We start from the raw sequence: 17,027 nt of genomic DNA on the forward strand, positions 1-17,027 counted from the left end.
TACCAAAAAGAGATTCACAATACTGGAATGCATTACAAGCTGCATGAAGTGGCTCAGAAGCAGACCCCCTGAGCTGTACACGTTTGGCAAAGCCGGTACATACCTCCAATTGTATGCCGTTCATAAGAAGTATAGGTGTCCAACCAAGAAGCGATCGAGGCCGACAGTGCACCTTCCGAAAGCAATTTCCCCGAAAGCAAAGCCAACTAATAATAATAATAATAATAATAATAATAATAATAATAATAATAATAATAATAATAATAATAATAATAATAATAATAATAATAATTGGTTCATAGGAAGGCAAAGGCGCAGTATCTGTCACACTTGCTCTGTGGACACCTGAACCGCGCCGTAAGGGAAGGGAGGAAGGTGGGAGTGAAAGTGGGAAGGGAGATAGGGACTATTTCTTTTTTTTTCAATTAAAAAAGCTAAAGGCGTTTAATGCCAGTATCTAAATGCAAAAAATTCGAGGAGTGAAAATTCGATATTAAGGATGCTATCGCGAGTGCTCTTAACAGGAAGCCTTAAGTGCCCAAATTTTTCATTCTCTTCCACGCTTGAATAGCTTTACTCATCGTCTTTCTTCAACGCGTGAACAGCGCGGCAGCATGCCACGTTCTGTTCCGACTCTGCACGTGCTCAGCGCAGTGACCAAAATTTTCCACCGACCGCTCTTCGAGGAACGAAGGCGCCACGTCTTGCTTTCGTGAGTCCTGACACAATAGAAAAGCGCTCTGTAAGCATGGCGGAGATGGGCGACCCCCGGGCGGCCGTATGCAATGTGTTCTCACAGCGTCTCGAATCTCTAAAGCCGGCACAAGAACTGCCCACGCTAGTCGAAGACGACCGCTTCGAGCCCAGCCCTCGTGAAGCCGAGCTGGCAATACGAGTGATTGAAAAGGACTGTGTTGTGGCCCTTGGAACTCCGGAGCTGAGGCGGCAGCTATGTTTGAATGTTATTTATTTCGTGAGACCAGCACTGACCATTATTGTCGGTCAGCGTATCGTCGAAGACAAAGAATATTTCAGTTATCTGACGATATTGCTTCCACACGAAGTCCGCGTTGTACCTTCTGTGTCGTCTTGGCCTCGAGACTCCTTCCAAGGTGTGTGCCTCGTGGAGCCTGACGTACTGTTGGCGCTTCTCACGAACGGAGTTGTCAGAATAGGTGACGCCGATGTTTACATTCTCCGTGACTTCGAGCACTACTTGGACCCCGGTCACGCCTATCGCAAGATCGTCGCCTGCTTACAGGGGGTTTTCGGGCAGAAATTGTGCCCGATAACGCGACTGCTGGCGACAGCTGACGAACTGCAGATTTCTAGCCTGGACGGCCTCGAAAACGACCTGAAGCGCCTCAGAACGCCCTTGAAGCTCACCTGCTGCTTAGGGACACCTGTGAGGCCGTATGCCAAAGGTGCTGCCATTGAAGTGAGCTTTCTTCAGACGGACTGGTCTGCCCAAGTAGGCGATATCGTGGCTTCATCTGACGAACCAGAGGTACAGGAGGTAGGGACAACTCTACGGGAGCGGGGTGTCGTTGCAGCTCGTCGTCAAGCTGAGAAGATGCACGCCGCAAAGCCAAGAGCCGATTTGCAGCATTTCTTGCATCAGAGCCAGGCTCTGCTGACTAGGTTGAAGGGCAATGCACTTCTAGATCTCGTCCAAGGAAAAACGTTAGCCCTGACGAGCACGGTGTCCTTCCAGCGTGATATGAAGGGATGGCTTTTGAGCAAAGGTTCTGTGCTGGTCATCGACGGGCTCCATGACCTTGATCTGGAGACAGCTTATGTCTTAGTGGCTACGATGGCAGACATACCGACGCTACGGCAGTATCGCTGGAGCGTCGTGGTTTTTTGTGACTTGCCTTTTGGTGTCTCGTGCGATGCGCTGTTGGTGCAGGCTAACCGCACTGTGGCACTGGCTACTGAACCCGACTGGAAGAAATGGAAGGAAGCTTTGGATCTTCATGACGACCTGGAGGAGGTTCTCCAACGCGTGAACGAGTGAGGTCCTCTTTAAAAAAAAGGAAAAATAAACCATTTTTTTTTTGTCCATCAGCACTCCTGTGACTCGAAATTCGATTTAGCCAGCGACGCGCATAACCAAGTGGCTAATTACCACCAAACTGTGGTGCTTTCGTCGTTCGTATTCAGTTTCGGAGCATTTGTTTCATTTGAAGAGAGTAGTGGCTGCCTTCCTAACATGCTTCAGATGATTCAAGCATAAAAAAAAAAACTGCGTCAAGCGCTTGCTCTTTAAAATCGCGCAAGCCTTGTATTATAAGGGTCCTGGGTCTGTATTCCGAGTTGACGTCGTTTTCGCCTTGACTTCGAGTCATCTGAATAATGAAAACGCCGAAACCGGACGTCAGTTAGTTTGCCACCATTTCCCGTTTCGCCGTTTCCAATAGTCAGATAAGCGTGAAAGCGACACATACGAAAACGCTGTAGACTCTGAATACGGGCCCTGGCACATCATTGTGAGGAGCGACAAGGCTTTGTTATAACCAGCAAACGTTATTCAGCGATACATATCAACGCGAAGTGTATACAGCTCGTTGCCGATGCTGTCGAAAGGACACAACTTGAGAAAAACATCTCGGAGGAAGTACACTTAATTTCGTATAATAATGGTGAGTTTTTAAGCACGGCTACAACATAGTTGTGCGAGAAAAAGCCCTGTTAATAATAATTATTATAATTATAATTATAATTATAATCAAATTAGAGGGCCTCTTAGATGTCTCTTAAGAGGAGAATAACGAAAGCCTATACTTTCTATCCTATAATTTGCCTCCCGTCTTTAGCCTCTTGTTGGCATTATAATTATAATTGGCTTACAGGAAAGGAAAGGCGCAGTATCATGCATCTCCGGCCAGTGTGTTTGAACGGTACGCCATGCTGTTGTTGTTGTTGTTGTGGTTGTAGGAAGAAGGAAAAGAAAATGCACGGGCCTGCTACTGGCTCTGTAGCTGAGCCACCTCCGCTGCCTCGCGCAGACAGAAGAGAATGGAAAGAAGGAACAGCTCAAACGGACGGGACGTGTAGGAAGGCGAGACAGACACATGAGCTGCCTTCCTACACGTCCCGTCCGTTTGAGCTGTTCCTTCCTTCCATTCAACATGAACCAACCAGCCCGACTGATTTATTTATACTTATAGGAAAGGAAAGGCACGGTAACTGTCTCACTTGTTTTCTGTGGACACCGCAACCGCGCCGTAAGGGAAGGGAGGAAGATGGGAGTGAAAGTGGAAATAGAGAAAGAGGAGCCGTAGTGGAGGGCTACGGAGTAATTTCGACCACCTGGGGATCTTTAACGTGCGCTGACATCGCACAGCACACGGACGCCTCTTCGTTTCGCCTCCATCGCCTCCATAGACAGCTCCTTCGCTCGTTGCGTATTTTTCGTGTAGAGCTATTGCCCTAGCTTTCCTCCTTTCTTCGTGGTAAGAATGGTGCATATTCTTTGGTAGTGGTTTGATCGTCAGTCGCTTGCGAAGGAGTTTGGGTATCTGTGTTTTCGTGTCCTCGGGTGGAAGTTCCCCGCCTATATACCTAGGCGCTCTAGTATGGCTCTACCTGCCTTAGTGCGCTTAAGCCGTTCTTTTTGCATTGTGAGGTGAGCCTCCTCGAGCTCCTCTAGTGTATTATGTATTCCCAGTCCCATGAGTCTTTCTGTCGATGTGTAGTTCGGCAGCCCCAGGGCTGCTTTGTATTCTTGCCTAATTATTGTATCGGCTTTGCCTTTCTCCACAGCATCTAGTTTTAGGTATGGCAGGGCATACAACATCCTGCTCAGGACAAATGCCTGCACTATCTTACAGAGGTCTTTTTCTTTGACTCCTCTACTACGGTTGGCATTTCTTCTGATTAGCCTAATTGACATATTAACTGAACTTTTCAGCTTTTGCAGGATTTCTTTGTTTTTCCTGTTAGCTTGTAGATACAGCCCCAAGATCCTTATTGACTGCACCTCCTTGATTGGAAGTCCCCCCCCCCCCCCCCCCGCACACGTTAAGCGGGGTTGGGGGCGCTTGGCTGCTGGAACCGGGACTCCTGGGTTTTTTGTCTGATGACCAGAAGCTCTGATTTTGGGTGTGAGCATGATAGGCCTGAATGACCTGCGAGCTCTGCGATAGTGTCTACCGCGCGTTGTAACGTTTCCTCTACCTGACCGTCATTCCCGTTGGTGGTCCAGAGTGTGATGTCACCTGCCCAGAATGTATGTCTCAACCCAGGAATGGCTTCCAGTCTGGGTGGAAGCTTTATGAGAGAGAGATTGAAGAGAAACGCGGACAGTACTGATCCTTGCGGTGTCCCTCTACCCCCTAGCCGAAAAGGCAATGACTCTATTTCGCCTATTTTAATTGCTGCGGACCTATGGCTGAGAAATGAGCGAATGTATCGGAAGGTTTTTTTCTCCCGGGTTAATGTCCGAGAAGTTCTCGAGAATGGCTTCGAGTGCCACGTTATCGAAGGCCTTGGTGAGGTCTAGCCCTAGCACTGCTTTGGTGCCCGTGCATATCTCCCAGTGTCTATGACTTCTGCTTTGAGCTGAAGCCTGATATCCTGCGTAAATAAATTAGCTCCGACGCCTAGCATAGTTGTCGACAAGATCTCTTTGTCCTCTGCGTACTCCTGCAGTCTGTTTAGGATCACATGCTCCATGAGCTTGCCTACGCAGAAAGTGAGCGCGATTGAGCGCAAATTGGCTATATCTAGTTTCTTGCCTGGTTTGGGAATAAAAGTAATAATTACATGCCTCCAGGCTTAAGGGATTTCACCTTCGTTCCAGTACTTATTCATGAGCCCCGTGATTGCCTCTACTGATTTTACGTCTAAATTCCTTAATGCTTTGTCTGGGATCCCGTTCGGGCCTGCCGCGGACGTGGTGCGGAGCGGTTCCAATGGCGAAGAGAACCTCTGTCTCCGTTATTTCTGAATTTAGCTCCGGATTTGGAGTCTTCGGTGGTCTGGCAGTTGAATCCAAGAGGCCTTGCTGAGATATCGATCCTGTAGTTCTAGCAAGAACTCTTCCGTGGTGCCCTCGTATTTATGGATAAGTTTAGCGAGCTGATTTTTCTGTGTCGATTTTGTCTGTGTCGGATCTAGTAGATGTCTGAGCATCTGCCACGTTTTTTTTACATCCTAGTTGTCCATTCATGCGTTCGCATATCTGACCCCACTGCTTTTCTTGAAGCTGCAGTGTGTAGGCTTCTATCTGTCTTTCTAGTTTCGCTTCATCCGCTGGAATAAATAATAAGTTCTGCTCTCTCTCTCTCTCTCTAGTTTCGCTATACGTTTCCTTAGAGGCCTTAGGTGTTTGCGCTTCCTCAGTCTCTTTTTGCAGGCTGAGGTGAGCTTCCCACATATGGAGTAGCCGCGAGTCAGAGATTAGGCCCTCCTGTTCTATCGACACCTCCGATGTGGTTTGCTTAATATCATTTTTAAGTGACTCGATCCAATCATCGAGATTCGTGATTTCTGTTTCGGCTGTTTGCTCTCATAGGTCCCTGAATTTATCCCAATCCGTAATGTGTGTCTTCCTAATTATTGTTTTGTGCTTAGCCGTTTCGAAGGTGGTGGCTAAAATATAGTGTTCACTACCTAGTGTATGACCTGTGTTTAGCCATTTGGCTCCCATTATATTCCTAGCAAGGGTGAGGTCCGGTGACGTGTCAACGCTGATGCTATTGCTTAGCCTCGTGCATTCCTGTGGGTTGTTTAACACGGAAAGGCCCATGTTCTGTATCGCTTGCAATACTATGTTGCCTTTTTGGCTGGCTTTAACGTATTCCCATTCTGGACGCGGGGCATTGAAGTCTCCGACAACTAGTAGCTGCGCTTTGGCTGCCAACTTTAGGCTTCTGACCAGTAGCTCCGGAATATCCGTTCCTCTATCTCTCGGCGGACTGTATAGATTTAGAATAAAGAGATTTTTGTCATCTCAACTTTTTGGCACTATCTCGAGAAGGATGTAGTTTTCTTTGGAGCTGTCAGTATTATGCTGTATTGCAGTGACATTACGCTGCACCAACGTTGCAGTGAATGCACCCGTAACGGTACCGGCGTCGTATCCCGGTGGTGGGAACGCTTTGTAGCCCGGAAGTTTTACGGCACCACTAGCTACTTGTAGAGCAATAACGTCTGGTGGATGCTTTAGGTTTTGTATGTGGAGCTGCAAGTTCCCCCGCTTACAGCGGAAGCCTCTACAGTTCCACTGCCACACTTTAATTTGCTGTCTGGGGGCCATGATGCGTAGCAATTGTGTGCATTGGCTGCTGACCAGGCAATGGAGGAAGGCGCGCCTCCATTGAGCTTAATATTTTCATCATTTGTTGGAACGACATGGTTGCCTGATTTTGGAACACCCTGAATTAGTTGGTTAAGGCGTCCACCCTATTATTCAGTGTCCACCCTAGCCGAGAGGATGTCTACTTTAACCTCCACGGGGTCCATCCTTTCTGTGAGTGCATTTACATCGGTCCTGAGTTTGTTCGGGGCTCTCGTGTGCTGCGGCATATCAGTTTCTGAAGCTTCTGCTACCCGTTTACTGTTCTTCTCTCCGCTCAGGAGAGGTGGCCTTTTGATCGGGGCTCTATAGAGCCTGTTTCCATCGCTACCACCCCTACCGACGGCGCCGGTGGCGGGGCTTGCGTCTCCTTAGTTATTGGGTGTTCTAGTACCTAGTATTCTTAATTAATTGGCGGAGCTCCGCTATCTCATTTTCTAGTTTGGCAATTTTATCATCGCGTGCCTGTATCTTTTTCCGTAGCTCCTTCTCTTGAATATTGTTAATATGGGAGGCCGTATCCGGCCAGCTCACCTTATTATCTGGCTTGTCTCCGCTTCTTCTGCGGCTCGAGCTTCTTTCTTTTCTGTTGCACCTGCCCCCTTCCTTGTTTGGTAGCGACGGGAAGGAGCTGGATTGGTCTCGGGGCTTGCTGTTGCGTCTCGTCCGGCTCGAGGACCTCTTTCTGTCCCTTGGTTGATGTTCCGCGTGGCGTCGCCCCGCGTTGTCGTTTTGCGCTTGTTCGCTTGTTTCCGGACCACAAGACGATGTTTGCGGTCGTCCGGCGCCGCGACGTACGACGCCACTTGCTTGCCGTGCCCTTCAAGCTTGAGGACTTTCATGCCGGCGTAAGCTGATGCTCTTTGGCGGTTCGGTGTGCTTACGATGAACGTGTTGTTCACGATGTTTACACGTGTAGTGTCGACACTTGTGCCTCCAATGGCGCCACGTTCGCTGCCTCCCATATGAAACTATTGAGGGCACGTGGGGCGACGCTGCTCAGGTCCCAATTTCTCGGTCGACACACGATTTTGCAGTCGTCCATTGGTAGTCTCGGGGACGGTATGATGCGAAGATTATAACGTAGGTTTCGGGCCTTCGCGCGACGCCCGGCGGTGGCGCCACCATCGCTGCATCACGTGATATGTGACGTCACGCCAGGGATGAAGGCCCGCAGTCGCGTCAGTCTCTGTGCCCGCAACCGCGCCAGCGTCTTTGCGCCGGGAGTGTATGCGGTCAAGATGCCTATACGACGATTAACCTAAAACCACGTCTCCGTTACTTAGCCCCATCCACACTGAGGCAGCTGCTTAACATGCTTCGCATCCACTGGGCTTGACCTTGATAAGCCTCCAATTTTTTTTTTAGTGGCGGATGGTCCACGCTTCTTTTTGGCTGTAGTGTCGGAGTTCGACTTCCATTCGGCCTGACCCGGCTTAAGCCTAGCTCCGTCGACCGACGTGGCTGTAGCGCTTTGTTTCAAGCGTCTGGCGCTATCTTGAAGACTGAGAACGGTCTCCCATTCTCCGTTATCTAGCTCCGCTGGCGTTATGTCTTCCCCTTCGACGGAGTAATGCATCTTCAGGGTTAGCAAAGTCTCGGGCTTGCTCACGGAGCCCGTCGGCACGGGGCCGAGCAAGGCGCATACGCGTTAGGCCTAGCTCACTCCGTCACTTGGTCTGGATAAAACGTCCGAAAAATACGGAAGCTTGGCGTCGACTTGCCAAAAATTGGCATCCACGGGTGCCGGGCGGCCCCTCTGAGATGTTCCAATAGGTGGCAGGCCCAAGAACCGAAGCGTTCCGCCAAAACTTGGCTTCGAGGCGGGAGCCCATGCGACGCACGTCCGCACTGCTCGACAGCTCAGGCAGATATATCTGAAAATCAAGGGGCTGCCATCATCTGCTGCACTGCTTATATGGACGAGGTGGCTTTTTTTTAAGGCGATGGACGGCTAATCCATTGGGCTCTGCCAGCGTATGTCCGAATCCCATCCTCGTCGGAGGAAGTTTTCTATTTTTTTTCAATGCCCCTGTGAAAATGTAGGGGCTGCCATCGGCTGCTGCACTGCTTATCCGGACGAGGTGGCCGAGAGGTTAAGGCGATGGACTGCTAATCCATTGTGCTCTGCCCGCGTGGGTTCTTTTCCCATCCTCGTCACAGGAAGTTTTCCATTTTATTCAATACCCTTGTGGAAATTTGGGGGCTGCCACCGGCTGCTGCACTGCTTATCCGGACGAGGTGGCCGAGAGGTTCGATGGACTGCTAATCCATTGTGCTCTGCCCGCGTGGGTTCTTTTCCCATCCTCGTCAGAGGAAGTTTTCCATTTTATTCAATGCCCTTGTGGAAATGTAGGGGCTGCCATCGGCTGCTGCACTGCTTATCCGGACGAGGTGGCCGAGAGGTTAAGGCGATGGACTGCTAATCCATTGTGCTCTGCCCGCGTGGGTTCTTTTCCCATCCTCGTCAGAGGAAGTTTTCCATTTTATTCAATGCCCTTGTGGAAATGTAGGGGCTGCCATCGGCTGCTGCACTGCTCATCCGGACTAGGTGGCCGAGAGGTTGAGGCGATGGACTGCTAAACCATTGGGCTCTGCCCGCGTGGGTTCGAGTCCCATCCTCGTCAGAGGAAGTTTTCCATTTTATTCAATGCCCTTGTGGAAATGTAGGGGCTGCCATCGGCTGCTGCACTGCTCATCCGGACTAGATGGCCGAGAGGTTAAGGCGATGGACTGCTAATCCATTGTGCTCTGCCCGCGTGGGTTCTTTTTCCATCCTCGTCAGAGGAAGTTTTCCATTTTATTCAATGCCCTTGTGGAAATGTAGGGGCTGCCATCGGCTGCTGCACTGCTCATCCGGACGAGGTGGCCGAGAGGTTAACGCGATGGACTGCTAATCCATTGGGCTCTGCCCGCGTGGGTTCGAGTCCCATCCTCGTCGGAGGAAGTTTTCTATTTTATTCAATGCCCTTGTGGAAATGTAGGGGCTGCCAATGGCTGCTGCATTGCTCATCCGGACAAGGTGGCCGAGAGGCCATTCCACTTCCGGCCACCGAGCGTGACGGACGTGTTTATCATGGGCTCCCAAAGAGCTGCGATTGCGGCCCAGGCTGGCCGCGGTAACAGGCTTGATGGAAACGATGACAAGGAATACCATATCATTTTGCCGCATCTGTCCACCGGACGTGTTGTTTTCAACACAGCTTTTTTGCACGGCGACGTATGTACGAGTGCGACCCTTTAGGGTTGAAGATTTGCGGGACGCCCTGGCCAAGACTGGTACGCTCCCAGACGTGGTGGCCTTGGAGGCTTACCAAATAAACCATGTCTGGGCGGTGACATTGAGCAGCACTGAAGCAACCAAGCGGCTGCTAGCCTTTAAGGAGCTTCAAGTAAAAGGTCGACGGTGTATCGTCATTGACCCGGAGGATCAACAGGTGAAGCTACGGCTCCACTGGATGTTGCATGGCGTGGCGGATGAGGATATCCGAACTGCTTTTGCGGCTTTCGGTGAGGTGACCGAAGTGACCCGTGAGCGGTGGCGAGTCCAGGGCGTTCACGAAAATGGCTCAACAACGAGAACCGTGCTTCTGAAGTTGAAGCCTGGGATGAAGATAGAAGACCTGCCTCACCAGATAAGAGTAGCAGGGGAGTTGGCCCTTGTTGTGGTGCCTGGGCGGCCAATGCAGTGCCTGCGCTGCCGCGGGACCGGTCATGTGCGCCGGGAATGTAAGATTCTGCGTTGTTCGACGTGTAAGCGTTTTGGCCACTCCGAGGAAGATTGCGTGCGAACGTATGCACTGGCTACTGCACCAACAGCGAGGGCGGACGTGACGGAGCACCAAATGGATGTCGCAGAGACAGAGGAGGCCGCAAAAGGGGTCGGAGAAGCTGAAAAGTTAGCAGCAACGACAGGTATGTTAGTGCCCCTGGGGGGTGGTGACGAGATACTCGGTAGGTCAGAAAAGGTAGTCACACTACCAAACAACGGACCGTCAGAGGAAGAAAGGGTGAGCGATGCCGAGAGCTCAAAAATTGAACTTCCGGAGTCTTCGGGCAGACAGGAAACCCTCGAAAAGAGCAGCGGCCGAGCGACCAACGTCCAAGGCCCTGCGAAGCGTGCCCACGAGGAGAGCACCATTGAGACAAACAAGGCAGAGGCAGCTAGCAACGACGAGCCGCCGATAAAAACGCCAATAGGGAAGCGGGCGACCTTCAGACCAAGACCGAATGTCTCGACGGACAGGAGAGCGGCCGAAAAGCCGCCCCTGTCGCAAGGTCTGCCAGTCCAACCTCATGGCTCTGGCGTCAACGAAAGCGTCTAGCGCCATGCTAGACGTGAAAGGTAAGCACCATGCTCTTGGCCTCTTTTCACTCTAAGAAAATGGCTTATGTACTGTCACTAAAGACTGCGACCCTTAACATGAGAGGTCTAGCAGCGAAAAGGAAGCAGAGCCAAGTACTGCGCCTTTTAAATGAAAATGACATCGATATACTTGGAATTCAAGAGACAAAAGTCGAGGGTGAACAAGAGACCGAGAGCATGGTGCAACGTTTCAGGTCGCGGTTTTACGCAGCTGTCAGTCATGCAGTCGGTACTTCTGTTGGATGCGTCCTGTTTGTGAAGAAGTTGCCGGGTCTTGTAGTGCAGTCGCATGCTTCTTTTCCGTCGGGTCGGGGTTTTTGTCCTCGATTTTAGTTTTTGCTCGGCTGAGTGGCGTGCTGTTTGTATATGTGCACCTACGGTAGTTGATGAGAGGGCTACTTTGTTTGATTTTGTTGAAGAGTATTTAAACACGGATAAGCAACTTGTCTTTCTGGGAGATCTCAATTGTGTACTGAGCTCCGGTGACAAAACTAGCCATCGTACATTTAGGGATCGTAGCACAGAGGTACTTTCGCGCTTGATTGACGAGTTTGCACTGGAAGACGTTGCAGAGTGTCTCACGAGCGAGCGACGGGTTCAGTATACGCATTTTCAGGGTGCTAGCCACGCCCACCTTGACAGAATTTGTGTCCGCAGAACTGGCTCCAAAATGCCAGGATTATTATGTTTTGGCGGTAACGTACTCAGATCACTGCATGGTTCAGTGTACAATTGAAACAAGAAAGGGAGGTAGCGGTTTTAATTGGGAACTGTGGAAGTTAAATAATAAACTGCTGAATGACGAGCAATTCACCAGACTAGTAGAAGAAGAAATTGGTAAGATTTGTCAGGAGGACACCCACGAACTCGGTCAAGAATGGGAACTGTGTAAGCAACAAACTAAAATCAAAGCTATAGAAAAGGCCAGCTGCAAACGGTTTCAAGAAAAACAAAATGAAATGCATTTAAGATCTTTGCTAGATAAATTGTTAGCCCTGTAGTGTAACACGCCAGGGTTATACATGGACGACGTTAGAAAAATAAAACAAAGACTTCAACTGAATGACGAAGACCGTTATCGCGGAGCACTGGTGCGTGCGAGAGCGGAAAAATTGGCCATGGATGAGACGCCGACAAAAAGATCGTTGGGAATAGAAAAAGCAAATGCAAGGCAAAATCACGTGGCAGAGGTAGATTGGGCAGGACGCACAGAAACCGATAACGAAGGAATCGCGAAAGCTTTCCGGGAGTATTATGAAGAGCTATTTTCTTCCCGAGAGGTTTATTTGGACCGTTTTAAAGAATCCTTTCTTGACGCGATGCCAAAAATTGATGACGAATAAAAAGAAAGACTGGAGCGGCCAATAAGCGAAAAAGAAGTGCAGCAGGCAATAGAAGAGTTAAACCCAGGGAAATCACCCGGGCCTGATGGCCTGAGCAAGGGTGCGGCTTTTTATAAAGCGTTCAAGGAACAGCTATCTCCTTTGTTGTGTGCCTTATTTAATGAAGCGCATGAACTGAACGCACTGCCTGCGTCTTTCGGATCGTCGCACACAGTACTTATTCCTAAAACTGACCAACCAGATAAGCTTAGGCAGTTGTCGTCTTACAGGCCCATTGCTCTGACAAACGTTGATTACAAGATTTATATGAAGGTGCTTGCTGGCAGACTACAAACTGTTATATGCGAACTAGTGGGCCCTCACCAAACGTGCGGTATCAAAGGGCGATCTATCTTTCAGAACATTCACAAAGCGAGAAGTGTGATCGAATGCTGCGATGCAACTCATGCATGTGTGGCGTTACTGCAGTTGGAGAAAGCTTTTCATTGTGTGGCACATACTATTCTGTTCAGTATATTAGACTATGTTAATGTCGGCTCTGTTATTCGAGAGGGAGTGGTCTTGGCGTACCGTAACTGCACTAAGAGATTAATTGTCAACAAGTCACTGGGGGCCCCCATCAACGTACGGCGTTCGGTGCGCCAAGGTTGCCCCCTCAGCCCTCTTTTGTTCGACATTTATATTGAAACATTGTGTCTAAGCATTCTACAAAACAATGACATTGATGGCTTTCGACTGCAGGAGTCAGAAGTCAAATTACTGGCTTACGCAGACGACGTTGCGGTTTTTTGTGTAAATAAGGAGAGTATAAAGAGGACAGTGGGTGTGGTAAAAATTTTTAGCAAAGTCACAGGGAGTCAAGTTAACTGGGGTAAGTGCCTGGGATTTTGGCACAGAGAATGGCAGCTGACCCCCGACACTTTCGCTAATGTGTCGTGGGTTACAACGCCTGCAAAGTACTTGGGTGTGCCCTTGGAATTTTACAAGGAAAGCGAGCCATACTGGCTAGAGCAGGTCAAAGAAACCCGTGAAAAAGCGGAGAAATGGAAAAGCGCTCAATTATCAATATTTGCAAGAGCCGCAGTTTGCAACCTATTTTTAATTAGTAAGTTATGGTATGTAATGCAAGTATTGCATTGCTCCCATGTAAATGTGCAAAAATTGCATCGAGTTTTTGCGGCGTTTGTTTGGGCCTCGAGTTGGGAGAGGTGCAGTCGAATAAATTTGTTCCGGCAGGTGAAGCATGGGGGGCTTGGTCTGGGTCATTTGTTTGTGCGACAGATTGTCAACCGGTTTATGTTTTTTAGGGATGCCAGCGATCCATTCCTGCGCACAATGTGTCAACAAAGACTTGGTCGAGCGTTGCCTGATTTTGTAGTTTATACTCAATGTATGCCGGGTTCTCTTTTTGGATTCTTTACGGAAATTGTTGTGAGCGTGAAATTCTTAAGCGCACGTTTTCCGAAAGAGTATTTAAGTAATGTTAACAGGAGAACATTACACAAGGATGTTTGTGAAGTGGTTTTCCCGGTGCCCTTGTACAGAGCTTTATACTATGGAGGCACAGGAAGGAATGTATTAAAACGCGTAAAGAAAATGCACGTTGCTACGGGAGCTAAACTGTTTTTCTTTATGCTACATACCGGTACTTTGTGTGTAAAATCCTTTATGGAGGAAGAGGGTATGTTCCTACCGTGGGGGGCCCAATGTCTAATCTGCAAACAGCCAGAGACAATAGATCACGTGTTTTTGCATTCCTGGGAGGGGGTATATTTGTGGGATGTACTGCAAAGGACAATAAAAAAACAGTTCCCATTTGATTCCCATGGCATTAGGTATTTGCCATTGGATAACCATGATGATATGCCGTTAGACCAGGTTATGTTAATGTGCCTCCACAGTATATGGCGCGCACGAATGGCTGGTTATCACTGCGATCCAGATGCACGGCCAGCCCGCATGTATTTCCGTGAAAGTGTGCAGCGATGGCTTGACGTGCTTAAATTGCAACCATGTGCTCCTGAGTGGATGTCAAAGCTGCAACCTTTGACGGAGCTCAAGGCATTTTAACATGACAATGCCTGCCCCTCAGTGGGTGTTAGGCAACGCGAACTAGCTTTGTGTACACATATTATTCCTTTGTTCCTGTTGTTTTGAGTTCCAGTGCGGTGTATTTGTGTCAAAGTCAGGCAATAAAAAAAAAAAACGAGGTGGCCGAGAGGTTAAGGTGATGGACTGCTAATCCATTGGGCTCTGCCCGCGTGGGTTCGAGTCTCATCCTCGTCGGAGAAAGTTTTCTATTTTATTCAATGCCCTTGTGGAAATGTAGGGGCTGCCATCGGCTGCTGCATTGCTCATCCGGACGAGGTGGCCGAGAGGTTAAGGTGATGGACTGCTAATCCATTGGGCTCTGCCCGCGTGGGTTCGAGTCCCATCCTCGTCGGAGGAAGTTTTCTATTTTATTCAATGCCCTTGTGGAAATGTAGGGGCTGCTGCATTGCTCATCCGGACGAGGTGGCCGAGAGGTTAAGGTGATGGACTGCTAATACATTGGGCTCTGCCCGCGTGGGTTCGAGTCCCATCCTCGTCGGAGGAAGTTTTCCATTTTATTCAATGCCCTTGTGGAAATGTAGGAGCTGCCATCGGCTGCTGCATTGCTCATCCGTACGAGGTGGCCGAGGGATTTCCACTTCCGGCCACCGAGCGTGACGGACGTGTTCATCATGGGCTCCCAAGGAGCGGATTCAGCGGCTCAGCTGGGCCGTGGTATCAGGAGCACGGAAAGGCCTGCCAAGGATTATGAACTGGTTCTGCCGCATCTGCCTACAGGTTCGAGTGTTTTGCATACTGTTTTTTTTGCACGGCGACATAAAAGCCAGGCCGTACCGGGTGGAACACTTTCGAGACTCCCTCGCTTGTCTTTCACTTTTGCCGGAAGTGGTTGCCCTCGGGGCATATCAGATGAATCATGTGTGGGCAGTAATGTTTAAAGGTGAAGAGGCGAAAGCGAAGATTCTGCAAGCCGAAGCTTTTGAAGTGAAGGAGCACCGATGCGTGGTCATTGACCCCTGTAACCAAGGCATCAGGTTAAAACTTTTCTGGCTGCTTCACGGCGTGCACGACGATGATGTGCGAGCGGCGTTGGCGGCTTTTGGAAAAGTGACCGAAATATCAAGAGAAAAGTGGAAGGTGCAAGGGTGTGTAGACAAGGCTTCAACGACTCGAACGGTCACGCTGAAGCTAAAAGTGGGCGTTACCATTGATGACCTGCCGCATCAGCTTCAGGTCGCCGAGGACGTCGCACTCGTCCACGTCCCAGGCAGAGCCCCGCTTTGCCTCCGGTGCCGGGGGAAAGGACATATACGACGTGATTGTCGTGTGCCGCGCTGCGGGCTGTGTCGTCGCTACGGCCATGACGAGTCCCAGTGTGTGCGCACGTATGCCAACGTTGCAGGCCCCGTGCCGAGTGAAGTGGCAGGCGAGCACTTAATGGACGCTGTGGACGCCGAGGAAGCTAGCAGTGGAATCACTGAGGATGCAGAGCAGAAAGAACAATCCTCTGAGAAGATCCTTGCTCTGAAAGTACACCGTGAATCAGATGTGATAGTTCCGTTCTCAAATGTTACTGAGACCGAGACACTCACGAAAGAAGACGGCGGTAATGCCAGTGCTGCAAGCCCAGCTTCGTCCGCGCAACACCATGAAGAACAGGGAGACACTGAAGCTGAGATGCCAGCTGCTTCTACCTTGCCTGTGAAGCGTGTGCACGAAGACAGTGTCAACGAGGGATCAACCCAAGGAGGAGCGGAAAACGGACAGCCTCCACTGAAGGCGGCCCCCTTCGCCGGTCGTCCTTCAAGCCAAGGCCAAACGTGCCCCCAGACCGGAGAACTGTGTCACCTGTGCCTCCGCCATAGCGGGGGTACCCTTTACGGTCGAGACGTCACAAGCCCGGTCCATGATCGGGAGCAGCGCTTGGAACGACGGACAGACTCGCCAAAACGGAAGAATGGTCATCCCATGCAACAGTTCAACCGCAATGCTGTCTTTCTGCTGAAGAGATGTGAGTGAAATGTTTCGCGATTTATAATTTCTTGGGATGGCGAACTATTTATCCACTAGCTTGCGCGTAGCCACGCTAAATGTGAGGGGGCTGTCAACGCGTCGGAGACAACAGCAGGTGAACCGCCTTCTGTTGGAAAATGAAATTGATGTGCTAGCAGTTCAAGAGAGCAAAATGGAAAGCGAACAACAAACAGATAAAATGGCTGAAATATATCGTTCTAGATATAATGTTTGTGTTTGTCATGCGATTGGAAGGTCGGGGGGATGTGTCATTTTCATTCGAAATTGCATACAGTGTGTACAGTCTGTGTTCTCGTGTGAGAGTGGTCGGCTTTTGATACGCGATTTCAGTTTTTCTGGACTGGACTGGAGAGTGATCTGTGTTTATGCGCCGACTAGAACGTTTGAGCGGGAAGAGTTTTTTCACTATATGAAATCCTTCCTAATACATGAGAGACGTGTTCTCCTGCTTGGAGACTTCAACTGTGTCTGTAGACCGGAAGATAGAACAACAGACCGTGTCCTTCGTGACAAGAGTGCAGAGTTACTTATTGACATTGTTAACGAGGCAGAGCTTGAAGATGCTGGCTGTATAATGACGCATGAAGGCCAAGCAAAGTTCACGCACTTTCAAGGTAGCTGTCATGCAAGGTTGGACCGCATATATGTTCCCATTGATTGTGTGCCCTTGTGCTCGGAATATCAAACACTTCCCATGAGCTTTAGTGACCACTCCCTCGTAATGATTACTCTAGGCATGAAAAGTAAGGCAACAAAGTTCAGTTGGGAGCTATGGAAATTTAATGAAAAACTGCTGCTGGATGAAGAGTTTACCACTAAAGTTAAAGAATATATTAAGCATATGTTACAAAATGACTCTAATTTTATACAAGCATGGGAGCAGTTTAAGTGCGAGATAAAGATAGCTGCTACTGACCGAGCATGCACTCTC

The 17,027-nt window shown here is 49.5% G+C and overlaps 1 protein-coding gene and 7 non-coding genes across 8 annotated transcripts; all 8 read left to right on the forward strand.

Annotated features, from left to right (window-relative positions):
- The first annotated feature begins 748 nt into the window (after positions 1-748).
- On the forward strand, positions 749-2,017 carry LOC146208843 (uncharacterized). Its single transcript, XM_084587330.1, has one exon. The coding sequence runs from the start codon at positions 749-751 to the stop codon at positions 2,015-2,017; it is 1,269 nt and encodes a 422-aa protein (XP_084443456.1).
- A 6,362-nt stretch (positions 2,018-8,379) lies between these two features.
- TRNAS-GCU (transfer RNA serine (anticodon GCU)) lies at positions 8,380-8,461 on the forward strand. The gene has a single exon. It is a non-coding gene; the product is annotated as a tRNA-Ser (tRNA).
- A 228-nt stretch (positions 8,462-8,689) lies between these two features.
- TRNAS-GCU (transfer RNA serine (anticodon GCU)) lies at positions 8,690-8,771 on the forward strand. Its single transcript has one exon. It is a non-coding gene; the product is annotated as a tRNA-Ser (tRNA).
- Positions 8,772-8,846: 75 nt separating this feature from the next.
- Positions 8,847-8,928, forward strand: TRNAS-GCU (transfer RNA serine (anticodon GCU)). Its single transcript has one exon. It is a non-coding gene; the product is annotated as a tRNA-Ser (tRNA).
- A 232-nt stretch (positions 8,929-9,160) lies between these two features.
- Positions 9,161-9,242, forward strand: TRNAS-GCU (transfer RNA serine (anticodon GCU)). Its single transcript has one exon. It is a non-coding gene; the product is annotated as a tRNA-Ser (tRNA).
- Positions 9,243-14,214: 4,972 nt separating this feature from the next.
- TRNAS-GCU (transfer RNA serine (anticodon GCU)) lies at positions 14,215-14,296 on the forward strand. The gene has a single exon. It is a non-coding gene; the product is annotated as a tRNA-Ser (tRNA).
- A 75-nt stretch (positions 14,297-14,371) lies between these two features.
- On the forward strand, positions 14,372-14,453 carry TRNAS-GCU (transfer RNA serine (anticodon GCU)). The gene has a single exon. It is a non-coding gene; the product is annotated as a tRNA-Ser (tRNA).
- A 65-nt stretch (positions 14,454-14,518) lies between these two features.
- On the forward strand, positions 14,519-14,600 carry TRNAS-GCU (transfer RNA serine (anticodon GCU)). The gene has a single exon. It is a non-coding gene; the product is annotated as a tRNA-Ser (tRNA).
- Positions 14,601-17,027: the final 2,427 nt, after the last annotated feature.

Source organism: Amblyomma maculatum, chromosome 1 (genome assembly GCF_055883805.1).
Source record: "Amblyomma maculatum isolate TAMU_Amacu chromosome 1, ASM5588380v1, whole genome shotgun sequence".
In the NCBI taxonomy this organism is placed as follows: domain Eukaryota; kingdom Metazoa; phylum Arthropoda; class Arachnida; order Ixodida; family Ixodidae; genus Amblyomma; species Amblyomma maculatum.